Source organism: Podarcis vaucheri (assembly GCF_965113315.1).
Source record: "Podarcis vaucheri genome assembly, chromosome: 4".
NCBI classification, from domain to species: domain Eukaryota; kingdom Metazoa; phylum Chordata; class Lepidosauria; order Squamata; family Lacertidae; genus Podarcis; species Podarcis vaucheri.
Window position 1 is genome coordinate 21,805,376 of NC_138762.1, and position 25,048 is coordinate 21,830,423.

Here is a 25,048-nt window from a genome sequence, read left to right on the forward strand (position 1 = left end):
GGGGAAAAGCTGGATTCCTCTCGAACTTATCAAGAAAGAAACATTGTATAGTAGCCAGGGGAGATGCAGCTGGAATCAAGAGCAGCGCTTCCACAATGGGGCTTTTCCACCTCTCTGTTCCTGAAACTGCCACTTTGGCCCCTCCCAAACAGCTGCTCCTGAGGGTCTTCCTGAACTACAGGTGTGGTGAAGCTCAGGCCCTGGTCTTTTGAACTCTTCCCAGTCACACCTGCTTTCTGTAGGCCACTCCCTCCATGCATGTTTTCCCTGGAATGTGCCCTGGAACTCTGGTATTGATGGATACAAAAACTTACGGAGTATGCAGAAATGGCAAAACTTACCGGAAGAATAAGAAATCGAGATAACAAACTTTTTATAAAAGTATGGAAATGGTTTATTGAATATTTACAGATAAATTACAAACAGATAAAAACATTGGCAGGATTATTGCAATAACCTGCAGTTTCACAAGAGTATATATTTAAAGTAGATAATTAAATGAATTTGGATATGCAGAAGATATTAAAAAAATATATTAAGGAACCGTAGAAAGAGGGGGAAGGAAGTCAAACTTTGAAATCTTAAATTGATTGTAAAACTAATGAAATGCATAAACTAGAAAAGTATAAATAAAAACTTTTTTTAAAAAAAGAAACTTTGATGTTGACTTTTTCCTGCTGCCTGCATGGAGGCAAATGAAATTAAATGTAGGTGGTTGAAGGTTCAGCCTCTAGTATATCCAGGTAAGGCTGGTGAAGAGCTCCGTGTGAAACTCTGGCAAGCCACTATTTTGGAAAGGCAGCTTCCTATATTCTTCAGATAATGCACCTGCCAAATGTGAAGAAGCAACTATTTGTTGTTATAGGTGTCTTGCCTAAAACACACCATTTTGCAAAGCAATTTTCCCAAATAGATTCTGTACAGTCATAGCTTGGAAGCCGAATGGAATCTGTTCGACTTCCAAAACATTTGGCAACCAAGGCGCGGCTTCCGATTGGCTGCAGGAGCTTCCTGCACACAATTGGAAGCTGCAGAAGCCGCACCGGACATTCGGCTTCCAAAGAACAGTCACAAACCGGAACACTCACTTCCAGGTTTGCGGCGTTTGGGAGCCAAAGCGTACGAGTGCCAAGGCGTTCAGCTTCCAAGGTACAACGGTATATTTTTGCTAATATATGCACTTTAATAAACACTTGGCCCCAATATATGCATTTTTGTAACTATTACATTACTGCAGAATTGCATTTCAAAAATTCATAGAAAAGCAGATTTTGAAAGATGATTGTGTTCTGGTTTGCATGTTGTTCTGGAAAGTGCATATTAGTAGCTCTGTTTTTAAATATGAACTGAATCAAGTCCCTCCCCCATCCCTAATGGGTAAACAGATGACCCTTGTGTGTGGCATTCTGCAAGCATTTCACCCAAAACGGAGACATCGGTGTTGGGAAGAGTGATCTGCACATGACACATGACTGAAAGACACTTCACAATCACAACACATAAACAAGTTTGGTGAAATAAAAGATTGCCTTCACTGCATGACATTGCATCTACACATGTCTGCTGCGTTGGAATTTCAGCTATCAGTTACTCAACAATATTCCAAATAGCACTTGCCTTTGCGGAGAAGGGTGGTAAAGTGTGTTTGCTCTTTAAGAAATCTGAAGTCTGTTAAACTCCCGTTACTGTTAATTATCCTAAATGTAAGTTTACTGGGTTATATTCTGAAAGATGCCCATGAACAGCCATTACAATTATAGCCGGGTTTGGGTGTGCTATGGAAGAAATCACATACTGGATGCATTGGCAAGCTGTCGGTTCATTGCACCGTTACCAGTCTCCTAAATTATAGGGTACTTTGGCATACAAATCAGCATTTTCTCTAAGTGAAGTTGACATCTCTCCAGCTGAGTTTCAGCATCCTGCTGGAAGAAACTATTTTGCAATAGCTCTTTGTGGGGTCTCGAAAGCCCTGCATGGCCACATTTACAATCCCCATTCTCTCAGGGTGGAGAGGAAGGTTGGGGTTTCTTGTTTAACCACTTTTATTCTAAGTACCTCAGAAACAAAGAAATCCTGTTGTAGGAATATAATAACACCAGGGCACCGTAGGGGGTTGTTTTAAGAATTACAGTCATACCTCGGGTTACAGATGCTTCAGGTTGCCTTTTTTCGGGTTACGCACTGCCAAAACCCAGAAGTAGCGGTATGGGTTACTTCCGGGTTTCGGAGGTTCCGCATGCGCAGAAACGCTAAATCGTGCTTTGTGCATGTGCAGAAGCGCTGGATTGCAACCCACATGTGCGCAGATGCGCCGCTGCAGGTTGTGAATGTGCATCCTGCACAGATCATGTTTGCAACCCGAGCGTCCACTGTACTGAGATAATGTTTGTCAAGCAGGTTGTATTTAGGACACAATTCAGTGCCTAGCTGATTCCTTCCCTCTCCTGTTACTCTCTGGTCATCGACTTCTGTCCTGTTGTTGTTGTTTAGTCGTTTAGTCATGTCTGACTCTTCATGACCCCATGGACCAGAGCACGCCAGGCACTCCTGTCTTCCACTGCCTCCCGCAGTTTGGTCAAACTCATGCTGGTAGCTTTGAGAACACTGTCCAACCATCTCGTCCTCTGTCGCCCCCTTGTGCCCTCCATCTTTCCCAACATCAGGGTCTTTTCCAGGGAGTGTTCTCTTCTCTTGAGGTGGCCAAAGTACTGGAGCCTCAGCTTCACGATCTGTACTTCCAGTGAGCACTCAGGGCTGATTTCCTTAAGAATGGAGAGGTTTGATCTTCTTGCAGTCCATGGGACTCTCAAGAGTCTCCTCCAGCACCATAATTCAAAAGCATCAATTCTTTGGCGATCAGCCTTCTTTATGGTCCAGCTCTCACTTCCATACATCACTACTGGGAAAACCATAGCTTTAACTATACAGACCTTTGTTGGCAAAGTGATGTCTCTGCTTTTTAAGATGCTGTCTAGGTTTGTCATTGCTTTTCTCCCAAGAAGCAGGCGTCTTTTAATTTCGTGACTGCTGTCACCATCTGCAGTGATCATGGAGCCCAAGAAAGTCCTGTTAGGTTTCCCCATTCTCCTATTGGCACCTCACACAGAGAGAGATACACAAATGGAAGAACTGGAGTAAAGGGATAGCCTGAATTGTGCCCTAAAAGTACTATGATGGATCGGGCATACTTGTATGATGATGATATTGCCACTGGGGAAGGAATCTGAATATTCTTTCAACCACAATGTCACTTGCCATGGACTTGTAGCTCAGTGATAGAACATTTGCTTGGCACGCAGAAGGTTCAATACCTGGCGTCTCTAGGTATGGCTGGGAATGTTCCTGCACCAAACCCTGGAGAATCACTGTCAGCCAGTTTACGCTATACTGAACTAAATAGGCCAAAGAGAAGTCAGTCATACAGGTATCTCTCACCCCATCAGTACCCTGCTCCTGTGACAGACTCCAGAGGTAAACATTACTCCAGAATGACATCAATTTCCCTTCTTTCATCAACTGTGCAGCAATAGGTCCAGCGTTGAGGGCCTCCTGGCGGTTCCCTCGCTGCGAGAAGCCAAGTTACAGGGAACCAGGCAGAGGGCCTTCTCAGTAGTGGCACCCGCCCTGTGGAACGCCCTCCCACCAGATGTCAAAGAGAAAAACAACTACCAGACTTTTAGAAGACATCTGAAGGCATCCCTGTTTAGGGAAGCTTTTAATGTTTAACAGACCACTGTATTTTAATACTCTGTTGGAAGCCGCCCAGAGTGGCTGGGGAAACCTATTCTATTCTATTCTATTCTATTCTATTCTATTCTATTCTATTCTATTCTATTCTATTCTATTCTATTCTATTCAGTGGAGCATTTCCAGAGGTCATTTGTGCAGAGCTGTTGTTAGCACACCTGCTTGAATTCGTGAAGGATCGTGCATGCATTTTCTCCTTGGATTATTTGCACCCAATTCAGAGACTGCGGCTCCCCGCCCCCAAAATAGATATTTTTCCTCTGTTTGGAATATTCCAACTGGTTCAGGATCTATGAGAAGAATCCACAGCATCAAGATGCATTTGTTGCTTATAACCTGAAACTCTCTTGATGACACCCAAGGGCATATTTTGACATTCCAGATGCGGGTATCATTCTTTCATTCGCATCCTAGCACTTAATGTACCATCTCAGCTGTTTTCTGGTAGTGCGTCTAAAAAAGCAAACAAATTGACAGGCTATCCTTTGCAGCGGTCCATTTTAGGCCTTGTAATTATACCTTGGGGCATGTTTGCGTTTCTGAACCACAGGTTTAGTCATGGTCACGTGCCCTTCCAGAAATGCAGGCATAGATCAAAATGATTCAGTGATGTGCTTTCCCCCCTTTATGCTACATGCTTTTCATTAGATCAGATACCTTTATATTAGAGAGAATAAACGACACAGGCACAAGGCCATTATTTATTTATTTACTTCGAACGCTTGAATCCTAGTCTTCATCCCCTGGACTTTCAGAGGCGCTCACATAAAATGGAGGAGCGAAAAACCACAAGAAAAACAACATATTGAAACTGCAGAGTAGCATAAAATGAAATCCGATGCACAGCCATCATAGGCACCAACCCTCACCCCCCCATGGGACAGGGCTGAGGCTCCCCCCCAAAAAACTTTGAGGGGACGGGCTTCACCAAGCCTCGCTGCAGCTGCCGTGGGCCTTTGCCAGGCCTTGCTAGTACCTTGGACCCTAGGACCTTAGACCGGGCTTGGAGCTGCAGAAACTTCACTGCTGCCACCTGCTGCCTGGAGTTCCTTATTGCAATGCGTCCCGGCAGGCCTCTCAAATTGCAACGCTCTCGAATTTTGCATCGACTCCTCGGTTGCATCACCAAACTGCCTGTGCCCCCTAAGAACACAGATTTGCTTTGGCACAGCTGGGCCTTGAGAGACTCAAATATGTTTTTGTACTGTTCTCTATGTAGCTAATCTCTTGTTGAACCCCTGTTGCTTGTTAGCTGAATAAAGCCATTGCTTGCGCATCGCTTAAGGAATGTGTGTGCTCTGAGGGAAGGCTGCTCCTCTGACATCCATATTGGAGTCTGAAGTTTCCTGGGTGGGGCTTGAGCCAGAAATTAATATGAAAGAATGCCCTCTAGAGCCAGCGGTTCTCAACCTGTGAGTCCCCAGATGTTGTTGGACTACAACTCCCATCATCCCTGAGCTCTGGCCTTGCTAGCTAGGGGTGATGGGAGTTGTAGTCCAACAACATCTTGGGACCCAAGGTTGAGAAAGGCTGCTCTAGACACTGACCGCAGACCTGGGGGCTGACTCAAGGGTTACATAGTCCTCCATGAAACTATATGCAGAGCAGGGACAAGAGATTTAAATAATGCCCATTCTCAGCATATAGGGGCAAAGATGGGGCGAAAACAATATGCCATCTGTCTGGCCACTTGCTCTTGAATGTGCAAAAAGTTCTTTATTTTGCAAAATAAAGAAAATGTTTGCCTATGTTCCCTTAAAAGCACTTGACATGAAAACATTCACAGCAGAGAACCTCATCCCCATAACTTAATTGCAGTGTTGGATTTTTGCTATCTCTTCTCTGTTTTCCCTTTTGGCATGTTGACTTAGAAAGAATGCTGATACCCGTACCTTCATTTCCCTTGACATGGACTTTCCCCACATAATAAAACACCTGTAATAGTTGTTTGATAACATGTGATTTTAAATTGTTATGTGGTTTTTATTGCACAGATATAACAGTTGTAAACGGATTTGATCCTTTTTTAATGAAATTGCAGTGGGCAAGTCTTTTTTAAAAAACAAAATAAATAGAAGTAAATGATTGATATTCACCCTGGGACCTTATGGTGAAGGATGGGCAAGAAATCTGAAGAAGACAAAGTCATAATACAGTGTCCCTATTCATTGCAGGGGGTTGGACAGTTCTACAGTTTTATGATTTTTCATTTGTTTGTTTCTATTCCTATGCAACAACATGTCCGATCAACCCTAAGTCAACATTTGCAATCAGAATGCATTAGCAAAATTATATATTTGCAAATACACCCAGACTGCATTCTTTTTTTCTGATCACAGAGTGCAGGCTGTAAGAATCAAAGGTCAAGAAAGGGGAGATTCAGAAGTATCGACTTCCTGCTTCTGCATGGAACACATTTCAGTGGCTTAGACTGGCCAAACGATGAAAGAATTTTGGAACAGACAAGCCCACTAGGTGGCAGAGGAAGATCTTCATATAACACACAGAACCGGAGGAAATTCTTATTGGCACTGACGATGTCCATAGTGCTTTCTGAAAACCAACCTGTTTATTCTTTTGAATGCTAAAATGCTCAGCGATGACACCATGCCCTTCTAATATTTTTGCATGCTATTTTTTTGCAGGGATTGTCTAGTCAGTCATTTATGTCCAAAAAAGAACATGGCTTTCCATCAAGACCAAGAAAGGCATTTGTTGCGCAGGTTTCCTGTACTTTTAACAATTTTTATTTACTCATAAAAAAACAACATTGATTTGGTGATCAGCATCACTGAAAACAACACATCACATATAATGGATGCAGCAGTAGTTAAATATTTCCCCTAGTCATGTAGATGATGGATAGGGAATCTGGTGCTTTCCAGAAGCTGTTGGTTTCCAAAAATTCCTGGATACTGGGAATGCTAGCTAGGGCTGATGACAATTGGAGTTGAACAATGCATGGAAGACTTTATCACTGGTATAGCTTATATAACTTTTTTTGCAACTTTCTTCAGTTTTGTCATCCATTCAGCTAGGATGGCTAAATGTAAAGGGAGGCAGAGCAACTGTAAAAGGTAAAGGTAAAGGGACCCCTGACCATTAGGTCCAGTCGTGGCTGACTCTGGGGTTGCGGCGCTCATCTCGCTTTATTGGCCGAGGGAGCTGGCGTACAGCTCATGTGGCCAGCATGTGGCCAGCATGACTAAGCCACTTCTGGTGAACCAGAGCAGCACATGGAAACACCGTTTACCTTCCCGCCGGAGCGGTACCTATTTATCTACTTGCACTTTGACGTGCTTTCAAACTGCTAGGTTGGCAGAAGCAGGGATCGAACAACGGGAGCTCACCCCATCGCAGGGATTTGAACCGCTGACCTTCTGATTGGCAAGTCCTAGGCTCTGTGGTTTACCCAAAGCACCACCCCCCACGTCCCATCTGTACTCCCCATTAAAAATCTTTATGTTGTTGTTGTTGTTTTTGATGATGATGATATTGCATCCTTTCCCCCCCAAAAGCCCAAATTTATGACACTGGCAGTTATGAAAAGCATGAGAACTGACTCCCCCCAACCCCCAGTGTGGTTATATGGCCATTTGCACCTTCTGAAATTCCACCTGCTGCAACCCTTCACTGTTATGAATACATAAGAACATAATAAGTGTCTGCTGGATCAGGCCAATGGCCCATCTAGTCCATCATCCTATTTTCACACGGGGCCACCAGATGCCTGTGGGGAACCCTCAAGCAAGACCTGAGCAGAAGAGTACTCTCAAGCCTGGATAGCTCAGTTGGTTAGAGAGGGGTGCTGAAAACGCCAAGGTTGCAAGTTTGATCCCTGTATGGGACAGCTGCATTTTCCTGCGTTGCAGGGGGCTGGACCAAAGTGATCCTCAGGGTCCCTTCCAACTCTATGATTTTAGGATCCTATGATTCCTGAGGTTTCAAGCAACTGGTATGCAAGAGTAGAGGCAGAGCAAAGCCATCATGCCTAGTGGCCTTTGAGAGTCGTCTCCTCCATGAATCGGTCTATTCCTCTTTTAAAGCCATCTAAAGCTGGTGACACAGATGGCACTGTGGGTTAAACCACAGAGCCTAGGGCTTGCCAATCAGAAGGTCAGCGGTTCAAATCCCTGCGATGGGGTGAGCTCCCGTTGCTCAGTCCCTGCTCCTGCCAACCTAGCAGTTTGAAAGCACGTCAAAGTGCAAGTAGATAAATAGGTACCGCTCCGATGGGAAGGTAAACGGTGTTTCTGTGTGCTGCTTTGGTTCGCCAGAAGCAGCTTAGTCATGCTGGCCACATGACCTGGAAGCTGTACGCCGGCTCCCTCGGCCAATAAAGTGAGGTGAGCGCCACAACCCCAGAGTCGGTCACAACCAGACCTAATGGTCAGGGGTCCCTTTACCTTTACCTTTAAAGCTGGTGACCATCACTGCCTCCTTGTGGAAGGCAGTTCCATCGTTTAACTGCACACACTTGCAGTTTCATTGGGCCCCAACAGATGGATTGGAATTTGTCGTGCAAGTTCCTCATCCACCTGAGCGCAAAGTTGGCTTCAATATGCACATGAAACACGTCTTTCCTAGCCTGGAGCAGACAAAGTGACGACTGACTCCTGCATCTTGCCGGTTGCTTCACTCTTTTGACATCAACGTACATGTTTGGTCACGAATAGAAGCGAGCCATTTGCAGAGTGAGAGGGTTGTTTAAATAGCAATTGCTTACAATGCTATTTAATCTCCCACTCCAAGTTGCTCCTAAACACACTTTTTTCCTTTAGAAAATAGCAACAGCCGTGACTCATAAAAAGCCATGACTGAGCTGTAATTGTATAGGTAATTGTTCTTTTTTAAGAGGATATGTCTGGCTAATCAAACACAATGTTTCATCTGGGAGTGGGCAGAATTACACCTTAAACATGACATGATGCCAGGGGGTGTGGGAGGCTAACAGCTGAAGAGGGCTAAAGATTAGCCCAGCTCTCTAAGCTCTGTCATAATAATAATAATAATAATAATAATAATAATAATAATAATAATAATAATTTTTATTTATATCCCGCCCTCCCCAGCCGAAGCCGGGCTCAGGGCAGCTAACAACAATAAAATAGTGCAACATTCTAAAAGCATTTCATTATAAAAATTAATTAAAATCAAATTGATGGCAACCATTAAGCTAAAGTTCTGTGAAGATTGCCAAAGGAGGGAGTCAGGCTGTGCCCTGGCCAAAGGCCTGGTGGAACAGCTCTGTCTTGCAGGCCCTGTGGAAAGATGTCAAGTCCCGCAGGGCCCTAGTCTCTTGTGACAGTGTTCCACCAGATCGGAGCCGCAGCCGAAAAAGCTGTGGCTCTAGCTGAGGCCAGCCTAACCTCTCTGTGGCCTGGGACCTTCAGGATGTTTTTATTTGAAGGCCGTAAGTTCCTCTGTGGGACATACCAGGAGGGGCAGATGCTGTTAAGATAATTCAGTGAAGGTGACAAGAAACACAGCACCTTCCAGTATCTCAAACCCAGTAAGTGGGTAGCTTGCCTATTATCATAGAATTGTGGACTTGGAAGGGATCTCAGGCATCGTCTAGTACAACCCCCTGCAATGCAGGAATCTCGGCTAAAGCATCCATGGCAAATAGCCATCCAACCTTTGCTTAGAAACCTCCAAGGAAGGTGAGTCTACAACATCCCAAGGGAGACCATTCCACTGTAGAGCAGCTCTTACCATCAGAAAGTTCTTCCTGAAGTTATGATATATAATGAGTTGAAGAAAATGTCTCAATTAACATTTTTTTAAAAACCAGAAGCATTTTTGTTATGGATTGTAGGAAAAGACCTGCCAAGGAAAATAAAGAATTTATTCATGTATGCGACAACGGCAGCAAGAGTCTTAATAGCACAAGGATGGAAGAATGAGGAAACCCCGACAAAGGAGCGGTGGCAAGAGAAATTGATGGATTATGCAGAATTGGCGAAATTGACATACAAACTGCGAGACAAGGACAACTGTGACTTTAAAGAAGAATGGGAACTTTTTATAAACTACTAAAAAACAACAACAAAATGAATTGAACTCCTTGGCAGGTTTTGAATAAACATACACAAATTTATTGATTGTTAACATAATAGACAGATAATTAAGGATCTTTACAATTTTACAATATGCAGAGAATAACAAGTGCTGAAAAATCAGAGAGAGGAGCTGAGGGAAGTCTTGGGAAGGATTTTTCTTAGGGAGGGGGGAGGGAAAAATGGGGGGGAATGAAAATGATATGTTTTGATAATTTGTTATGTTGAAATTCTTAATAAAAATTATTTTTTAAAAAAGAAAGTTCTTCCTGAAGTTAAGTCAGAATCACCTTGTAACTTGAAGCCATTGGTTTGAGCTCTAACCTCTCTGAAGCAGAAGAAAACAAACTTGCTCCATCTTCTATTGAGATATTTGAAGATGGCTATCGTATCTTCTCCCAGTCTCCTCTTTTCCAATCTCATCCTACCCAGCTCCTCCAACCATCCCTCGTCACTTGTAGCTTCCTTATAACTACCAGTCCCAGCCCAGCTACAATCGGTTATGACAAAGTGCCTTTGAAACTTATTTTATGATTTATTATTACCCAGCACATTTTCAGAAGTACACAGACAAAAGGGCAGAGGTCCTTCCCTTGAGGAGCTTACAGACAATGATGAAAACAATAGATGGAGGCCATACTACCCTGAACACGCCCGATCTCGTCTGATCTCGGAAGCTAAGCAGGGTCAGGCCTGGTTAGTACTTGGATGGGAGACCGCCTGGGAATACTGGGTGCTGTAGGCTTTTGCCTCCTTAGCTCAGGCCTGGATAGCTCAGTTGGTTAGACCATGGTGCTGAGACCACCAAGGTTGCAGGTTCGATCCCTGTATGGACCAGCTGCATATTCCTGCACTGCAGAGGGTTGGACTAGATGATCCCCAGGGTCCCTTCCAACTCTACAGTTCTATGATTCTATGAAATGAGCAAATGCAGCCACAGCTACTTAACTGGGAATGTTGACACTATGGGAAGGAATGAGATCCAGCTGCTCAGCCACACTCCCTTACCCCAGATGAATTGTTACCTGCCAGCTGTCAGCAACAGAAGCTGCTTCCATCATGGGCTGAGCAGGATCCAGCTGCTTAGCCTTATTCCCTTGCCTCAGAGGACCCCAGAGGGATGTGTTGATTGGCAACCATCAATTGCCAGCGAGGCAGTTCCATCGCAGGCTGAGCGAGATCCAGCTGACTCAAAAGACTTTGGTAGGCGCCTGAAGAATCCCAGTTCCATATGGACACCACGCAGCTTCTGCTCCTGTGCCGGATTTGAGTGCAGTTTTAGCCTGGGAGTCTTTTGTAAGCTGCTTTGAGAACCTCTTGGGGCCATTCTAACATAGGAATAATGCAGGAAAGCTAACTTTTGTTCCATTGGTTCCAGGGGGAATAAGGCTGTAATCCCATGCCCCATTGAACTCAATGGGGATTGGTTCTGGGTAGACGTGGGCAGGACTGAGGAAGGGAAGGGCCATAGCTCAGTGACAGAGTCCCTGCTTTGGATGCACAAGGTCCCAGGTTCAATCCCAGCCATCTCCAAGTAGATAGAGATAGAGGGACCAATGGTCTAACTAGGGATAAGGCAGCATCCCTATGTTCCCATGAGTTGCTGCAAGTTTAGCTGGATTGGGACCTTGTTCCAAACTGTTGCACAAAGCACAGCTGTTAACCACATGATATTTGGTTTACCATGGGAATTAGGTAATTTTCGCTATAGCAACCAATTTTCAGGTGTTGAAAGTTTCCTAATGTATGCAAACACCTCACTGCTTTGCAATATCTGCCACCTAGAATAGCTTCTGCTTGTGGCAGCCACTGATCCACAGTCAATAAGTGTGAATGGGTGTACTTGCCTTAGTGAAGCTTGATGATAAAGGCACCCTTGTTCATCCGATCCAGCCATAAGGCCCTGAAAATTGTTCCTTGAAGCATATGAAAGCGATTAGAGGATCGTTCTACACCATGCACATTTCAGATACACACGCAGTATTTGTTCTGAACTGTCTTTTCATCTTTCCCTTGTGTGTCTTCTCTCCTAAACTTTCCCAGTACAAACTGAATCACTTATGACCAAAAGCTGCCCCAAACTCTAATTTCCTATAACCTTTCCTTTCTTCCCTTTGAACAGTTGTATTTCTCATTATGCAATGCGAGGATTCTGTGCTTTATCTGAAAAGTTGTGTAATATGTCAGAGCAGTTTCGTAAATTGCTTTTCATTTTTTTAACCCCCCCCTCAGAATTTAGTATTTTAGATTTCCTCTTATTCAAAAAACATTAAACGTAGACTGTAACAATGAACCGGTTTTATTGCAAGCCCATTCAGAATGTAAACACATTAAAGTTGCAAGCCTAAACACACTCATCTTAAAGGAAGTCTCATTGAAACAAATGGGGTTTAGTCCTGTGCTGATATGTAAAGGATTGCACAGGACATCTCAGGAAGATACATTAGCGCAGTAATAAAAAGGCAGTTAAAGTCTTGCCACTGTTTTATATGTATAGCGATTAAATACAGACTGTTGAAAAAGGCATTTTGTTTTGAAGACAGAATTCAAGATTGCATAGTTCTGGATGTACTCGACTCTTGATGTTCTGGCAGAAATGTTAACGTTTTCTTCCCTTATAGGAAATGGATTTTTAAAATGCTAACAGCTAAACCAGCTGTTGCTGTTCATGACGCAAATCACTCTTTTCGCATTCAGATCGAACTGCCACTGCTTCGACCCACGGAACAAATAGAAGGATCCTAGAACCAAAAGGAGATTGTATTATTATAGCAGATTTATATTATGGAGGGTTGGTGTCAAGACAGCAGAGGCAATGTTCCAAAACACTTTTGGGGACCATGACAGAAGAAAGGTGGGGTTTAAAATGCAAGAAAATAGAATTTTGAATTCCTTGCAAATTGCTCCTGTGGCTGTAACTGTGGACTCAGCTACATTAGTAAAGAAAAAGCGCTTTATATGCATTATAACACTGGGACACCAGATGGCGTTGTGGAGTCCCTGCTTTCACCAACGTGATTTCCCATAATAAAGTTTACAATGCATTTTCCTGACACACGTTTTTGATGTGTCTAGATTCAGCCTTTGTTTGTCTTCAGAATTTCCCAGTGCTGGAGAAGGTTGATGGATTTAGCAAATCAGGTTTCCTCTCCACTGCGTGGTGATGTTTGCCATGCAATTATCCCATGAAGGTGTCTGAAAATGTTCAAGGCTGATGGGCTTTGATGCCGCCAAATTGTCTGAATCAGCAAACCTGGTGTCATTAGCTTTTTTACTGATGACTTGAATGTCACTACATTCTCTCTCTCCCTATGAGGTCTCTCTCTCCCTATGAAATTATCAACCAGCTCCATGATTCTATGCACGAACCCGTGTTAAGTTATGCAGAAAAGTCCCCTTACCATTGTGCTGAAAGGCAGCATCAACCTTCTGGCCAATTGCAGGAAAATCTTCTCTTATTTTTCTCGGGTAGCCCTTGTCCATGGATTGATTGTTTTCATCATATCTGAAAAAGACAATTTGATAAAACGAGTTTGTTCACATCAGGCAGGGAACCTGACCAAGGTGAGTTCAGCACATCATCCTAAAAAATATGAATGAAAGGCATATAGTGTGTAAAGATATAGCATTTTTATCATTTGTGTTTCGGCCGCTATTTCCCCCCACTCCCCTTTCCTAAAACCCTTCTTAGCACAAGCATAGAAAACATGGTGAGATCACTGATATATTCGGAACTATCCTCTATTATATGCCTCTTGTTTTTGTCCATGGAGTTTTCTTGGCAGGGATACTGGAGTGGCTTGCTGGTTCCTGCTCCAGGTAGATCACTTTTGGTCAAAACTCTCCACTATGACCTGTCCATCTTGGGTGGCCCTGCACGACATAGCTCATAGCTTCTCTGAGTTATTCAAGCCCCTTCGCCACAGCAAGGAAGTGATCCATGAAGGGGAGAAAAGCAATGACAAACCTAGACAGCATCTTAAAAAGCAGAGACATCACCTTGCCAACAAAGGTCCACATAGTTAAAGCTATGGTTTTCCCAGCAGTGATGTATGGAAGTGAGAGCTGGACCATAAAGAAGGCTGATCACCGAAGAATTGATGCTTTTGAATTATGGTGCTGGAGGAGACTCTAGAGAGTCCCATGGACTGCAAGAAGATCAAACCTCTCCATTCTGAAGGAAATCAGCCCTGAGTGCTCACTGGAAGGACAGATCCTGAAGCTGAGGCTCCAATACTTTGGCCACCTCATGAGAAGAGAAGACTCCCTGGAAAAGACCCTGATGTTGGGAAAGATGGAGGGCACAAGGAGAAGGGGATGACAGAGGACGGGGTGGTTGGACAGTGTTCTCGAAGCTACCAACATGAGCTTGACAAAACTGCGGGAGGCAGTGGAAGACAGGAGTGCCTGGCGTGCTCTGGTCCATGGGGTCACGAAGAGTCGGACATGACTAAATGACTAAACAACAACATCCTCTATTAGGATTTTGGAGAACATTCCCTGTGAGAGCCCAATGCAACATCTGTCCATGCACTGTTGCAAAATACATTCCCCAGAGATCTTACCTCCAGTACTTGTTCCCAACGAAGAAATAGGTTTTCCCAGTATTTTTATCCAAAGCAGCTGCATCAATTTTCTTAATGCGTTGTGGGAAGCCCAAATGGTCAATGGTTTGGGGGTAGCCAGGCTGCATCTGTAATCCGCTAAAGACCCAGAAGTGATTATCTGTTCGAACAGGTGGAAAATGTCGTGTGAAAGAGTTTCTGGTTTCATTTAACAAAGCTCACATAGATGTCAATGTCCTCATTGCAAAACAGTGTAAATCAGTTCCAGAAGGTTTACATCTTCTAGAGAGCAAGGCTTATTCTATCTCTTTTTCCTGGGGATGTCGTACGCACCAGTTGGTCTGCTGAGGAAAAAGCAAAGTTCTCCTGAGCAAGGCCTGGAGTACTTACAGTACATGGGAGCTGGGAAAGCCCATCTCAAAATGAAAATTGAGATTTACAAGGCCCAGAATTCTTCTCCAGCTTGGATCAAAATCCAGCCTGTAGAGAGATTCCCAGCTTCCCCTTCCCAACTCGCCAGCTGGGTACTTCCTCTCCCAACCTCAGATGTTTTGTGCTAGGTCTGGATCTTTATATATTGAGTGTTGGGCATACACTAGGGAGACCTCAGCCACTTGCCATCTTAATTTTCCAATGATGCATTAAAATGAGCATATGCAAAGCTCACAGTCCTTTTCTCACCTACCTAGCAAAGTCCCTGCTTGTCACCTCCCAAAAAGAGCAGGAGACCTCAGGAGAACTCCCCACCCCAGAGTCCCACCAATCACATTGCTAATAAGATGGACAGAGGGGGCATAGGAGAATAAAACCTCCATCTCTTGCTTTCCTCCTTCATTAGCTGGTCCAGCTACTGTGAAAATAAGAGAGACTGGCATAACTCTAGGTTTCAGGCAGAAAATGTTAGTTTCTGTTTGCCACTGAGCAGCTGCTTAGAGTCACAAGGCTCTGTTTACATTCCAGAGACAGTCCAGGCTATTGGAAGTCTCACGGGAGAAGGGAGACGGATGTGACGTACTGGTTTCTCTGTTCCTTTGTTCCTTTGTTCAGTTGCTCTCTGCTCTCACAGGGAGAGGATGTATTTTTCTTTGCTCTCCGTGTAGCTTAGTAATAAAGCATAGCATGTAGCCCTAAACCTCATCACTTCTGCTGCTTTGGAAACTCTGCTGAATGGGGGAACGTGCCTGAGGCCTTATCAAAGGCTCAGGTCGTTAATTATTCGTCAGAGGGCGATTCTGAAGGACTCGGACGGAAGATGAGCTTTATCAGTTTGGCCGAGTGGAGATTCTGACAGAAAATCCTTTCCCAACTCAACCTGGAGATGATGGAGGTTGAAGCTGGAATCTTCTGCACACTAAACAGATGCTTTGCTGCTTAGCTACAGTCCTTACCGGTACTCCAGAGTAGAATAGTTCTCCCAATCAGTGGCTGTATACCACTCCCAAGTTCAAGGGCAGCATGTGTCCAAATGGGCATCACAAGTAAGGAAAGGGCTATTGCCCACATGCCCTGCACCCTGTTGGTGCAGATCTCCCATAGGCATCTGATTGGCCATTGTGGGAAACAGTGGCCAACACCTTAGAGGCTTCTGAACAGTGGCGTAGCGTGGGGGGTGCAGGGGGGGCCGGCCGCACCGGGTGCAACATCTAGGGGTTAGGGTTAGGGGGCGCAAATCCACATGTTAGGGGGCGCAAATCCACGGGTTAGGGGGCGCAAATTACTTGCCTTGCCCCGGGTGCTGACAACCCACGCTACGCCCCTGCTTCTGAATGCCAGTTGCTGAAACTACTTTCAACAAGACAAATGAGGATAATTTCAGGGTGGCTTACCTTTAAAAAAGAGGAGCTGATCTTTCATATTTTCATAAGCAGCTTGGATGTTAGATGGTAAAGAAGGCCAAAAGGTAGAAATCGAGTCAAAATCAACTTCTGAATGACTGGGATACACTCTCCAGAGGTGCCTGAAATGAATAGGATTGTTTTGTGTTTGTCTTGTAAATAATAAATTAAAAAATAGTCCCGTAGCACCTTAGAGACCAACCAAGTTTGTTCTAGGTATGAGCTTTCGTGTGCATGCTTATACCTAGAACAAACTTAGTTTGTCTCTAAGGTGCTACTGGACTATTTTTTAATTCATTATTTCGACTGTTAGACCAACACGGCTACCTATCTAATTGTAAGTAATAATACTAATACTAATACTACTACTAATAATATTTTCTTTGTGAGGAGTACAACACAGATGTTTGGTGCTTCTGCAGCCCATCCGGCTGGTTCCTAGATTGGCTTTTTAAGGATCCCTCTTAGCAATGGAATGTTGCATCAATGCACCTTTTCCTGCAGTCCATTCTAGAATGTGTGCCAGCGCTTTGAATCTGGTCCTTTGAGGTTGAGTGGGGGACATGGAATTATCAACTATTTCAGCAAGTCCAGCTTCCACATGAAGCCTTTGAGACACCAAAAACGCATTCTGTGAATGCTAAGTAGCTGTCAAGATTAGCTGTCAACTTCCTATCCCAAGTCCATGCTCTAGTGTCATCAAGGGCAAGGAGGGGGTTTAGATCCCAATCAGCTCTTATGAATGAATGAATGGATACAATTTATTCCTAAAGGGAAAGGTAAAGTATTGAGCGTGTGGTTGCTGAACAACTCCAGGCACGCCTGGAGGATGCGGACCATTTGGATCCCTTCCAATCAGGGTTCAGGGCTCATCATGGGACTGAAACTGCCTTGGTCGCACTGGTTGATGATCTCCGGCGAGCTAGGGACAAAGGTGAGAGTTGTTTCCTAGTTCTGCTGGATCTCTCAGCAGCCTTTGATACAATCTACCATAACATCCTTCTGGACCGTCTAGAGGGGTTGGGAGCTGGGGGCACTGTTATACAGTGGTTTCGCTCCTTCCTCCAGGGCCGTGTTCAGAAAGTGGTGGTGGGGGATGAGTGTTCAGACCCTTGGGCCCTCACTTGTGGGGTGCCTCAGGGTTCCGTCCTCTCCCCCATGCTTTTTAACATCTATATGAAGCCGCTGGGAGAGATCATCAGGGGGTTTGGACTGGGTGTCCATCAATATGCAGATGATACCCAGCTCTACCTTTCTTTCAAATCAGAACCAGTGAAGGCGGTGAAGGTCCTGTGTGAGTGCCTGGAGGCGGTTGGAGGATGGATGGCGGCTAATGGATTGAAGTTGAATCCTGACAAGACAGAAGTACTGTTTTTGGGGGACAGGGGGCGGGCTGGTGTGGAGGACTCCCTGGTCCTGAATAGGGTAACTGTGCCCCTGAAGGACCAGGTGCGTAGCCTGGGAGTCATTTTGGACTCACAGCTGTCCATGGAGGCGCAGGTCAATTCTGTATCCAGGGCAGCTGTCTACCAACTCCACCTGGTACGCAGGCTGAGACCCTACCTGCCCGCGGACTGTCTGGCCAGAGTGGTGCATGCTCTAGTTATCTCCCGCTTGGACTACTGCAATGCGCTCTACGTGGGGCTACCTTTGAAGGTGACTCGGAAACTACAGCTAATCCAGAATGCGGCAGCTAGACTGGTGACTGGGGGCGGCCGCCGAGACCACATAACACCGGTCTTGAAAGACCTACATTGGCTCCCAGTACGTTTCCGAGCACAATTCAAAGTGCTGGTGTTGACCTTTAAAGCCCTAAACGGCTTCGGCCCAGTATACCTGAAGGAGCATCTCCACCCCCATCGTTCTGCCCGGACACTGAGGTCCAGCGCCGAGGGCCTTCTGGCGGTTCCCCCATTACGAGAAGCGAAGCTACAGGGAACCAGGCAGAGGGCCTTTTCGGTGGTGGCGCCCGCCCTGTGGAACGCCCTCCCATTGGATGTCAAGGTGATGGACAACTACCTGACATTCAGAAGACATCTTAAGGCGGCCCTATTCAGGGAAGCTTTTAATGTATGATATTTTAGTGTTTTTTGGTTTCTGTGGAAGCCGCCCAGAGTGGCTGGGGAAACCCAGCCAGATGGGCGGGGTACAAATAATAAATTATTATTATTATTATTATTATTATTATTATTATTATTATTATTAGTACTTGGGGACATAGTTGCAGTGAGACTACCAGCTCATCCCTCACGGACAAGGTTCCTGCTGAGTTGCATCTTCCGGGTGTGTGTGTGTCATTTATAAGTGCTTTTTCTTCATACGCACATACTCCATTCAACATAATTACATGCATTTCTATAACGATGATTTTAATTAATTAGAAGAATCTCTACAGCTGTCCATCCATACACTTGTCTACATATTCAGGCCGCGGGGCAAATGCAAACTTCAGTTTTTAAACAGATACTAAGGGTGTTTGTACTTACTTGCCCCGTAGGAAAATGATTTCTCTTCGCATCGTAGTGACGGCATCAAACGTCATTTTCGGATCACAAGCCTTAGGGATTGATGGCTTCACTGGCTTTTTGGGTGGATTTCGCGGAGGTCCTAAAAATAAGGAGGTGCATTTCAACCGCTTGCCGACAATACTTACCTCTCCTCCCCAAAGTTCAAGGTGGTCCTCCTTCATTTTATCTGTGCAACAACCCTGCCAAGTAGGTTATGCTGAGAGATTGTACCTGGCCCGAGGCTCTCCAGGGAGCTTCGTCATGGGGATTTGAAGTTGGGCTTATCCTATCACCTCTCAAGCAGGCAAATAAGTGCAGGAGGCTGGACAGTTCCAGCATCGTGACCAACAGATTTTGAGGTTTTGCACAAGGTGTTTCTAGCTCACATGCTGGACCACCAGCAGCTCCTCCTCTCAGATGGATTGTGGCTACGCGCATACTTCCGGGTTAGCGCCATCGGCAATGGCGGTGTTCCTCTGACTGAGAGGAGCCTGCTCTGTGGAATTCCGTGGAATTTTTTTTTTATATATATAATTTTTTATTAGTTTTTTTTAACATATCATTTTCAACCGTAATTAAACATACTTTTACATCTTAATCAAATTTTTGACTTCCATCAATCCTGCCTGGAAATTTTCCAATCTAATCTCTCCGTATGCATTTCTTATCTTCCCTATTACATTTCAAACTCATAACCAATATCTCTATCTTTTTCTACTTTGTAACACTTCGTATATTTCTCCTTACAAAACTTCTTGGAGTCCTACTAGCGTAATTTGTTGATTACAGTTGCTCTTCAAATAATTCATAGGCTACACACATACTTTAGAGCACATTTTCTAGCTCAAAGAATTCTGGGTGCTGTAGTTTATACCTCAGAGAGTTGCGATTCCCAGGAACCCTTAACAAACTGCCGCACCCAGAATTCTCTGAGGGAAAGAATGTGCTTCGTAGAACCATAGAGATGGAAGGGACTTCAAGGGTCTAGCCCCCTGCGATGCAGAAATCTCAGCTAAAGCATCCATGACAGATGACCATCCAACCTCTGCTTAAAAATCTCCACAAAAGGAGAGTCCACAACCTCCTGTTCGAACTGTGCTGTAAAGTTACCGTGTGCATGTGGCCATGTGACTCAGCCTCACATTGCAAGTTGGCATTGTACCATTTACAGATGCAGATTTAGGGCATTGCGGCCAGTTCTGCCACACTGGGCTCTGAGCCTAGGGGGCGCCACAGAACACCACAACCATGGCATAGTGAATTGAGAAGAATGGGAGGGTGGGGGCACTGAATTCTGGCCTTGCACAGGGTGCCGCTAAAATTTGAAAGATCGAAGTCTGCCCCTGACCATTTGGCTCAAACAGGCTACTTGCTACTACAGTGACTGCATAAGCCATCCACCTTAACCCACAAGTTTTCTTCCAATAGTGGAAGCAGGCTGCACAGAGCTTATATGAGGCCCAGGGTGGGAGTCTTGTTCTTGACATGACAGCATAAATCCGGCAGGCCCCTGGGAGGGTGCCCAGGATTGTTTAGCCCTCAAAGAGCTAAAGCAGGGAGCCAGTGTGGTGTAGTGGTTAAGAGCGGTAGACTCGTAATCTGGTGAACTGGGTTTGCGTCTCCGCTCCTCCACATGCAGCTGCTGTGTGACCTTGGGCTAGTCACCCTTCTCTGAAGTCTCGCAGCCCCACTTCACCTCACAGAGTGTTTGTTGTGAGGGAAAAAGGGAAAGGAGATTGTTAGCCGCTTTGAGACTCCTTCGGGTAGTGATAAAGCGAGATATCAAATCCAAACTCTTCTTCTTCTTCCAAGACCTGGGTAAGTGTACCCATATGTCCTCCCCTCTGCATGGGCCTGAGTGGAAGTTTGTGTGTTTGTGTGTACACCGACACACAAGCACATACATACAAATACATACAAATACACACACACACACACACACACACATGACTGTCCTTTTCAACTCACTGAAGAAAACACATTTGTACACACAACTTAGGATTCTAAGCATACATTCTAACTTTAGAGATGTAGATTTTTTGCTCTTGTTTTGCACATGTTTTGGACATCTTCTCTTGTCTTACCATAGATGGCCTGAATGCCATCAATATCATCTTGGGTGAGTGGGAAATCGATGGGCTCCATGAGTTTGTAATTGGGGAACATCAGTGCTCTTGGGTCACCAGAATGTGCAAGGCCGAGGGCGTGGCCAATCTCATGAGCAGCAACAAGCATCAGGTTGAATTCTAAATGACAAAACAAGTGTGCAAAGACAAGTTACATGTGCAGCCTGACGTGTGTTCTGACTCCCCCTGAATTTCATGGGTCTTACTCTCAAGTAAGTGTGTGGATGAAGATGGAGAAAATAGTAAATATTTAAAATGTATTTATAATGCATACCATAACTTGCTATGGATTTGCATTCCAGTATAACCTTTAACAGGGACACAGGTGGCACTGTGGGTTAAACCACAGAGCCTAGGACTTGCCGATCAGAAGGTCGGCGGTTCGAATCCCTGCAACGGGGTGAGCTCCCGTTGCTCGGTCCCTGCTCCTGCCAACCTAGCAGTTCAAAAGCACATCAAAGTGCAAGTAGATAAATAGGTACTGCTCTGGTGGGAAGGTAAACGGCTTTTCCGTGCACTGCTCTGGTTCTCCAGAAGCGGCTTTGTCATGCTGGCCACATTACCCGGAAGCTGTACGCCGGCTCCCTCAGCCAATAAAGCGAGATGTGCGCCGCAACCCCAGAGTCGGCCACAACTGGACCTAGTGGTCAGGGGTCCCTTTACCTTTACCTTTTATAACCTTTAACCTGAACTAAGGAGGGAATGAAAATTCTAAAGGTTCCTATTTGAAGGGTGTGCCCAACAAAATTTCCATTTTTCTCATTTAAGTTTCACTTTATGTTTTCTCTCAAGGATTGAAGAAAGACCCCTGTGGTACAGGCAGAGAGGCATGGAAGGCTACACTGGGCCTCTAGACCTGAGGTTCCCCACCTCACCCCAATCAACCCTACGTGGAGCCATCATTTCTGCAAGGGACCCTTTTTCAACTTACGGACTAAGCTGGCAGTCCAATTTTCATCATCATCCAAGTGGACATTTCCACGGAAGGGGTCGCTGGGGGGGAATGCATGACCGAGGACTCCCAGAGGACCGTCAAAACGCCGAGGACAGTTGCCATGTGCTGATCAAAAGCATAGGGAGGAGTCATTATTCATGTACTGCTATAGCTATGGAAAGAGTTCAACAAATCTCATATACTACCTCCAGTTACAAACACAATATAGAAGTCTGCTGTCTCTTCATAAACCCTGCTGAAAGTGAGAGGAGTCACTGCACTCCAAATTTCAAATGCCTTTTGGATAGATGTGTCCACATCAGCTTGTTTCATATCAGGGGTGTAATTCACAATCCTAAAGGAGTAAAATGCAAGAAATGGTTTCACCCTCATCTTTATCGTTGCTGTCACAATCCACAATGAGCTTTTAAGAACTGAAGATTTTAATTAAGTTCAGAGATAGGCTGGAGAAGTTGCCAAGCAGCTTTTGATTTCTGCCAGATTTCACTTTTGATCAGTTCCAGAATATGGGCCCAATTCACATGACTTGTTGTTGTTGTTGTTGTTGTTGTTGTTGTTGAATCGAATGTGATGAATTTAAGCTGATCTCCATCACCCCCCCCCCAACATTTTGTTGCAATTAACTGGTTTTGTACATGTTCCAGCTTTCTGTTGACTGCATCCTGATGCAGCCAGCAGGATTAACCGTCTGTTCCTATGCATTTTTAATCAGATGAAAGTCTACATACACAAGTAAATGTGTTTAATTATTGCAGTCTTACTAATCAATCTTATGCATTTTTTTTTAAAAAAAGGTAAAGGATCCCTGACAGTTAAGTCCAGTTGCTAACAACTCTGGGGTTGTGGCGCTCATCTTGCTTTACTGGCCGAGGGAGCCGACGTTTGTCCGCAGACAGTTTTTCCGAGTCATGTGGCCAGCATGACTAAGCCGCTACTGGCAAAACCAGAGCAGCGCATGGAAACACCATTTACCTTCCCACCGGAGTGGTACCTATTTATCTACTTGCACTTTGACGTGCTTTCGAACTGCTAGGTTGGCAGGAGCTGGGACCGAGCAATGGGAGCTCACCCGGTCACGGGGATTTGAACCTCCGACCTTCCAATCAGCAAGCCCTAGGCTACCCAAGCAGTTGTGTGCTTAGGATTTTAGCTTTGTAACAGGGCTGGCCCACCAGGAGGCAGAGTCAGGCAACCACAGGGCAGCAGATCTCAATATAGAAGAAGAAGAGAAGAGTTTGGATTTGATATCCCACTTTATCACTCCCCTTCAGGAGTCTCAAAGCAGCTAACGTTCTCCTTTCCCTTCCTCCCCCACAACAAACACTCTGTGAGGTGAGTGGGGCTGAGAGACTTCAAAGAAGTGTGACTGGCCCACGGTCACCCAGCAGCTGCATGTAGAAGAGCAGAGACACGAACCCAGTTCCCCAGATTACGAGTCTATCGCTCTTAACCACTACACCACGCTGGCTCTTTGTTCCATCCTTGTTGCCAGTGTGGATCTCCACTCACCCCTTCTTCCCTGGTGGGGGGGAAGGGGAGCCCTTTTGTAGTTTGTCTCAGATACCAAAATGTCTTGGGCCAGCCCTGCTTCGTAAACACACTTACTGGAGAGTAAAACGCATTGAATTCAGCAGAAGGAACATGCATAGGGACAGGTAGTTAATTAATCTATGCAGGTGTATTCACAAGACCAGGTTAGCATGTCAAAATCCACTGAAACTGAGCCCTTCTCCTGGGTTGATTCCACTATGGAAGCAATGGTCATGGAAAGCAAGTCTAAGACTAAGGACAAGTTGTCTAAAAACCATTCCAAAGCAGTTTAAGTAGGGCACTGAAGGGCATCTTAAATACACAGGCCGGGTAAGGGCTGTGGCTCAGTGGTAGAGCATTTGCCTTGCATACAAAATTCACAGGTTCAATCCCCAACATCTCCATATAGGACTGTAGACATAACATTCTTATAATGTTTAATGCAGTTCCCTTTGCCGGTGGCTCGCTGCTCTGCAGCACCCTCTGGTGTCCCATTCTAATAACACATTTTTAACGTTCTAAACCACAAGTGTAGATGTGGCCCTGGAAACCAGGAAAGCCACTGCCAGCCAGTGTGGATGATTTTGAACTAGATGGGCTGATGGTCTCACTCAGTATAAGTCAACTCCCCATATTCCTTTGGCTATTGTTCTTTACTCTGGACTCAGCTACATTCGTAAGATAAAGCCCTTTATATGTATTATAACACCATGACACCAGATGGCGCTGTGGAGTCCCATCTTTCGCCAATGGGATTTCCCTGTATGAAGTTTACAACGCATTTAACTGAATCACATTTTTTTGATGTGTCTAAATCAGGCACCCCCAAACTCGGCCCTCCGGATATTTTGGGACTACAGTTCCCATCATCCCTGACCACTGGTCCTGTTATCTAGGGATGATGTGAGTTGTAGTCCCAAAACAGCTGGAGGGCCAAGTTTGGGGATGCCTGGTCTTGATCCATCCTAGATGTGCGTGTTGCCATTCGGAATAAGGAATCTCCCACATCTCCCATGATTCATCCTAACTGTAACCCAAAATTGTTTGTTACCTGTACGTAAGCTTGGTTTTCTCCCACCCAGGAAGGGCCAGGACGTACTGTCCAATATCAGGTACGCCACATCTGGGTTGCTCCATCACTTTCATGGTGTCAGTGTCTATCATTCCAGTTACGTTCAGTCCAAAAAATTCTTGCATTTGTTGGATTTTCTCCACAAAGGAAGATTTATTGCTTTTCCAGCCTCGTTGTTGTGGTTCATTTTCCTGCTCATAAAACTGATTTAGATATTCCTGATAAAAAGAGATAATAGTAAATTTGCTACAGGATTGGGAAGAGGCCTTCTAAAAACAACCACCACCACCTGTTGTGATTTCTGCTTTAGAATATGAAGAGTTTTGCATTTTCCAAGGAACAAATAACAATTTCTTAGGAATATTAAATAAATAAATGAAATCCTCTCCAGTTATTATTTGATCACCTCTGCTGATTTTACAGTATTATTATTATTATTATTATTATTATTATTATTATTATTATGATGATGAACCATGAGTGTATATCATTTATTTAACTGGAAAAAAATTCTGTACTGCTAATGTTAAGAAAAAATACAGCATAAAACCAACAATGACCACATGGCTGTTTAGGATCCATTTATTATTTATAAACATATTTATATATTTCATTTCATTTATTTTTTAAAAAAATCAAAGTGGTTTAC

The 25,048-nt window shown here is 44.6% G+C and overlaps 1 protein-coding gene across 1 annotated transcript in view; it reads right to left on the reverse strand.

Moving 5' to 3' along the window:
- Positions 1–12,090: 12,090 nt before the first annotated feature.
- LOC309531573 (uncharacterized protein) overlaps positions 12,091–25,048 on the reverse strand; it is a 37,481-nt gene continuing 24,523 nt past the window's right edge. Inside the window, exons 13-21 of the mRNA XM_082221165.1 lie at positions 24,379–24,617; positions 21,983–22,131; positions 21,774–21,902; positions 20,801–20,962; positions 18,696–18,816; positions 16,201–16,331; positions 14,375–14,534; positions 13,211–13,314; positions 12,091–12,550 (exon numbers count right to left, since the gene is read on the reverse strand). Of these exons, the coding sequence (XP_082077291.1) occupies positions 12,450–12,550; positions 13,211–13,314; positions 14,375–14,534; positions 16,201–16,331; positions 18,696–18,816; positions 20,801–20,962; positions 21,774–21,902; positions 21,983–22,131; positions 24,379–24,617 (1,296 nt within the window). The 3' untranslated portion in view covers positions 12,091–12,449. The remainder of the gene's footprint in view (positions 12,551–13,210; positions 13,315–14,374; positions 14,535–16,200; positions 16,332–18,695; positions 18,817–20,800; positions 20,963–21,773; positions 21,903–21,982; positions 22,132–24,378; positions 24,618–25,048) is intronic.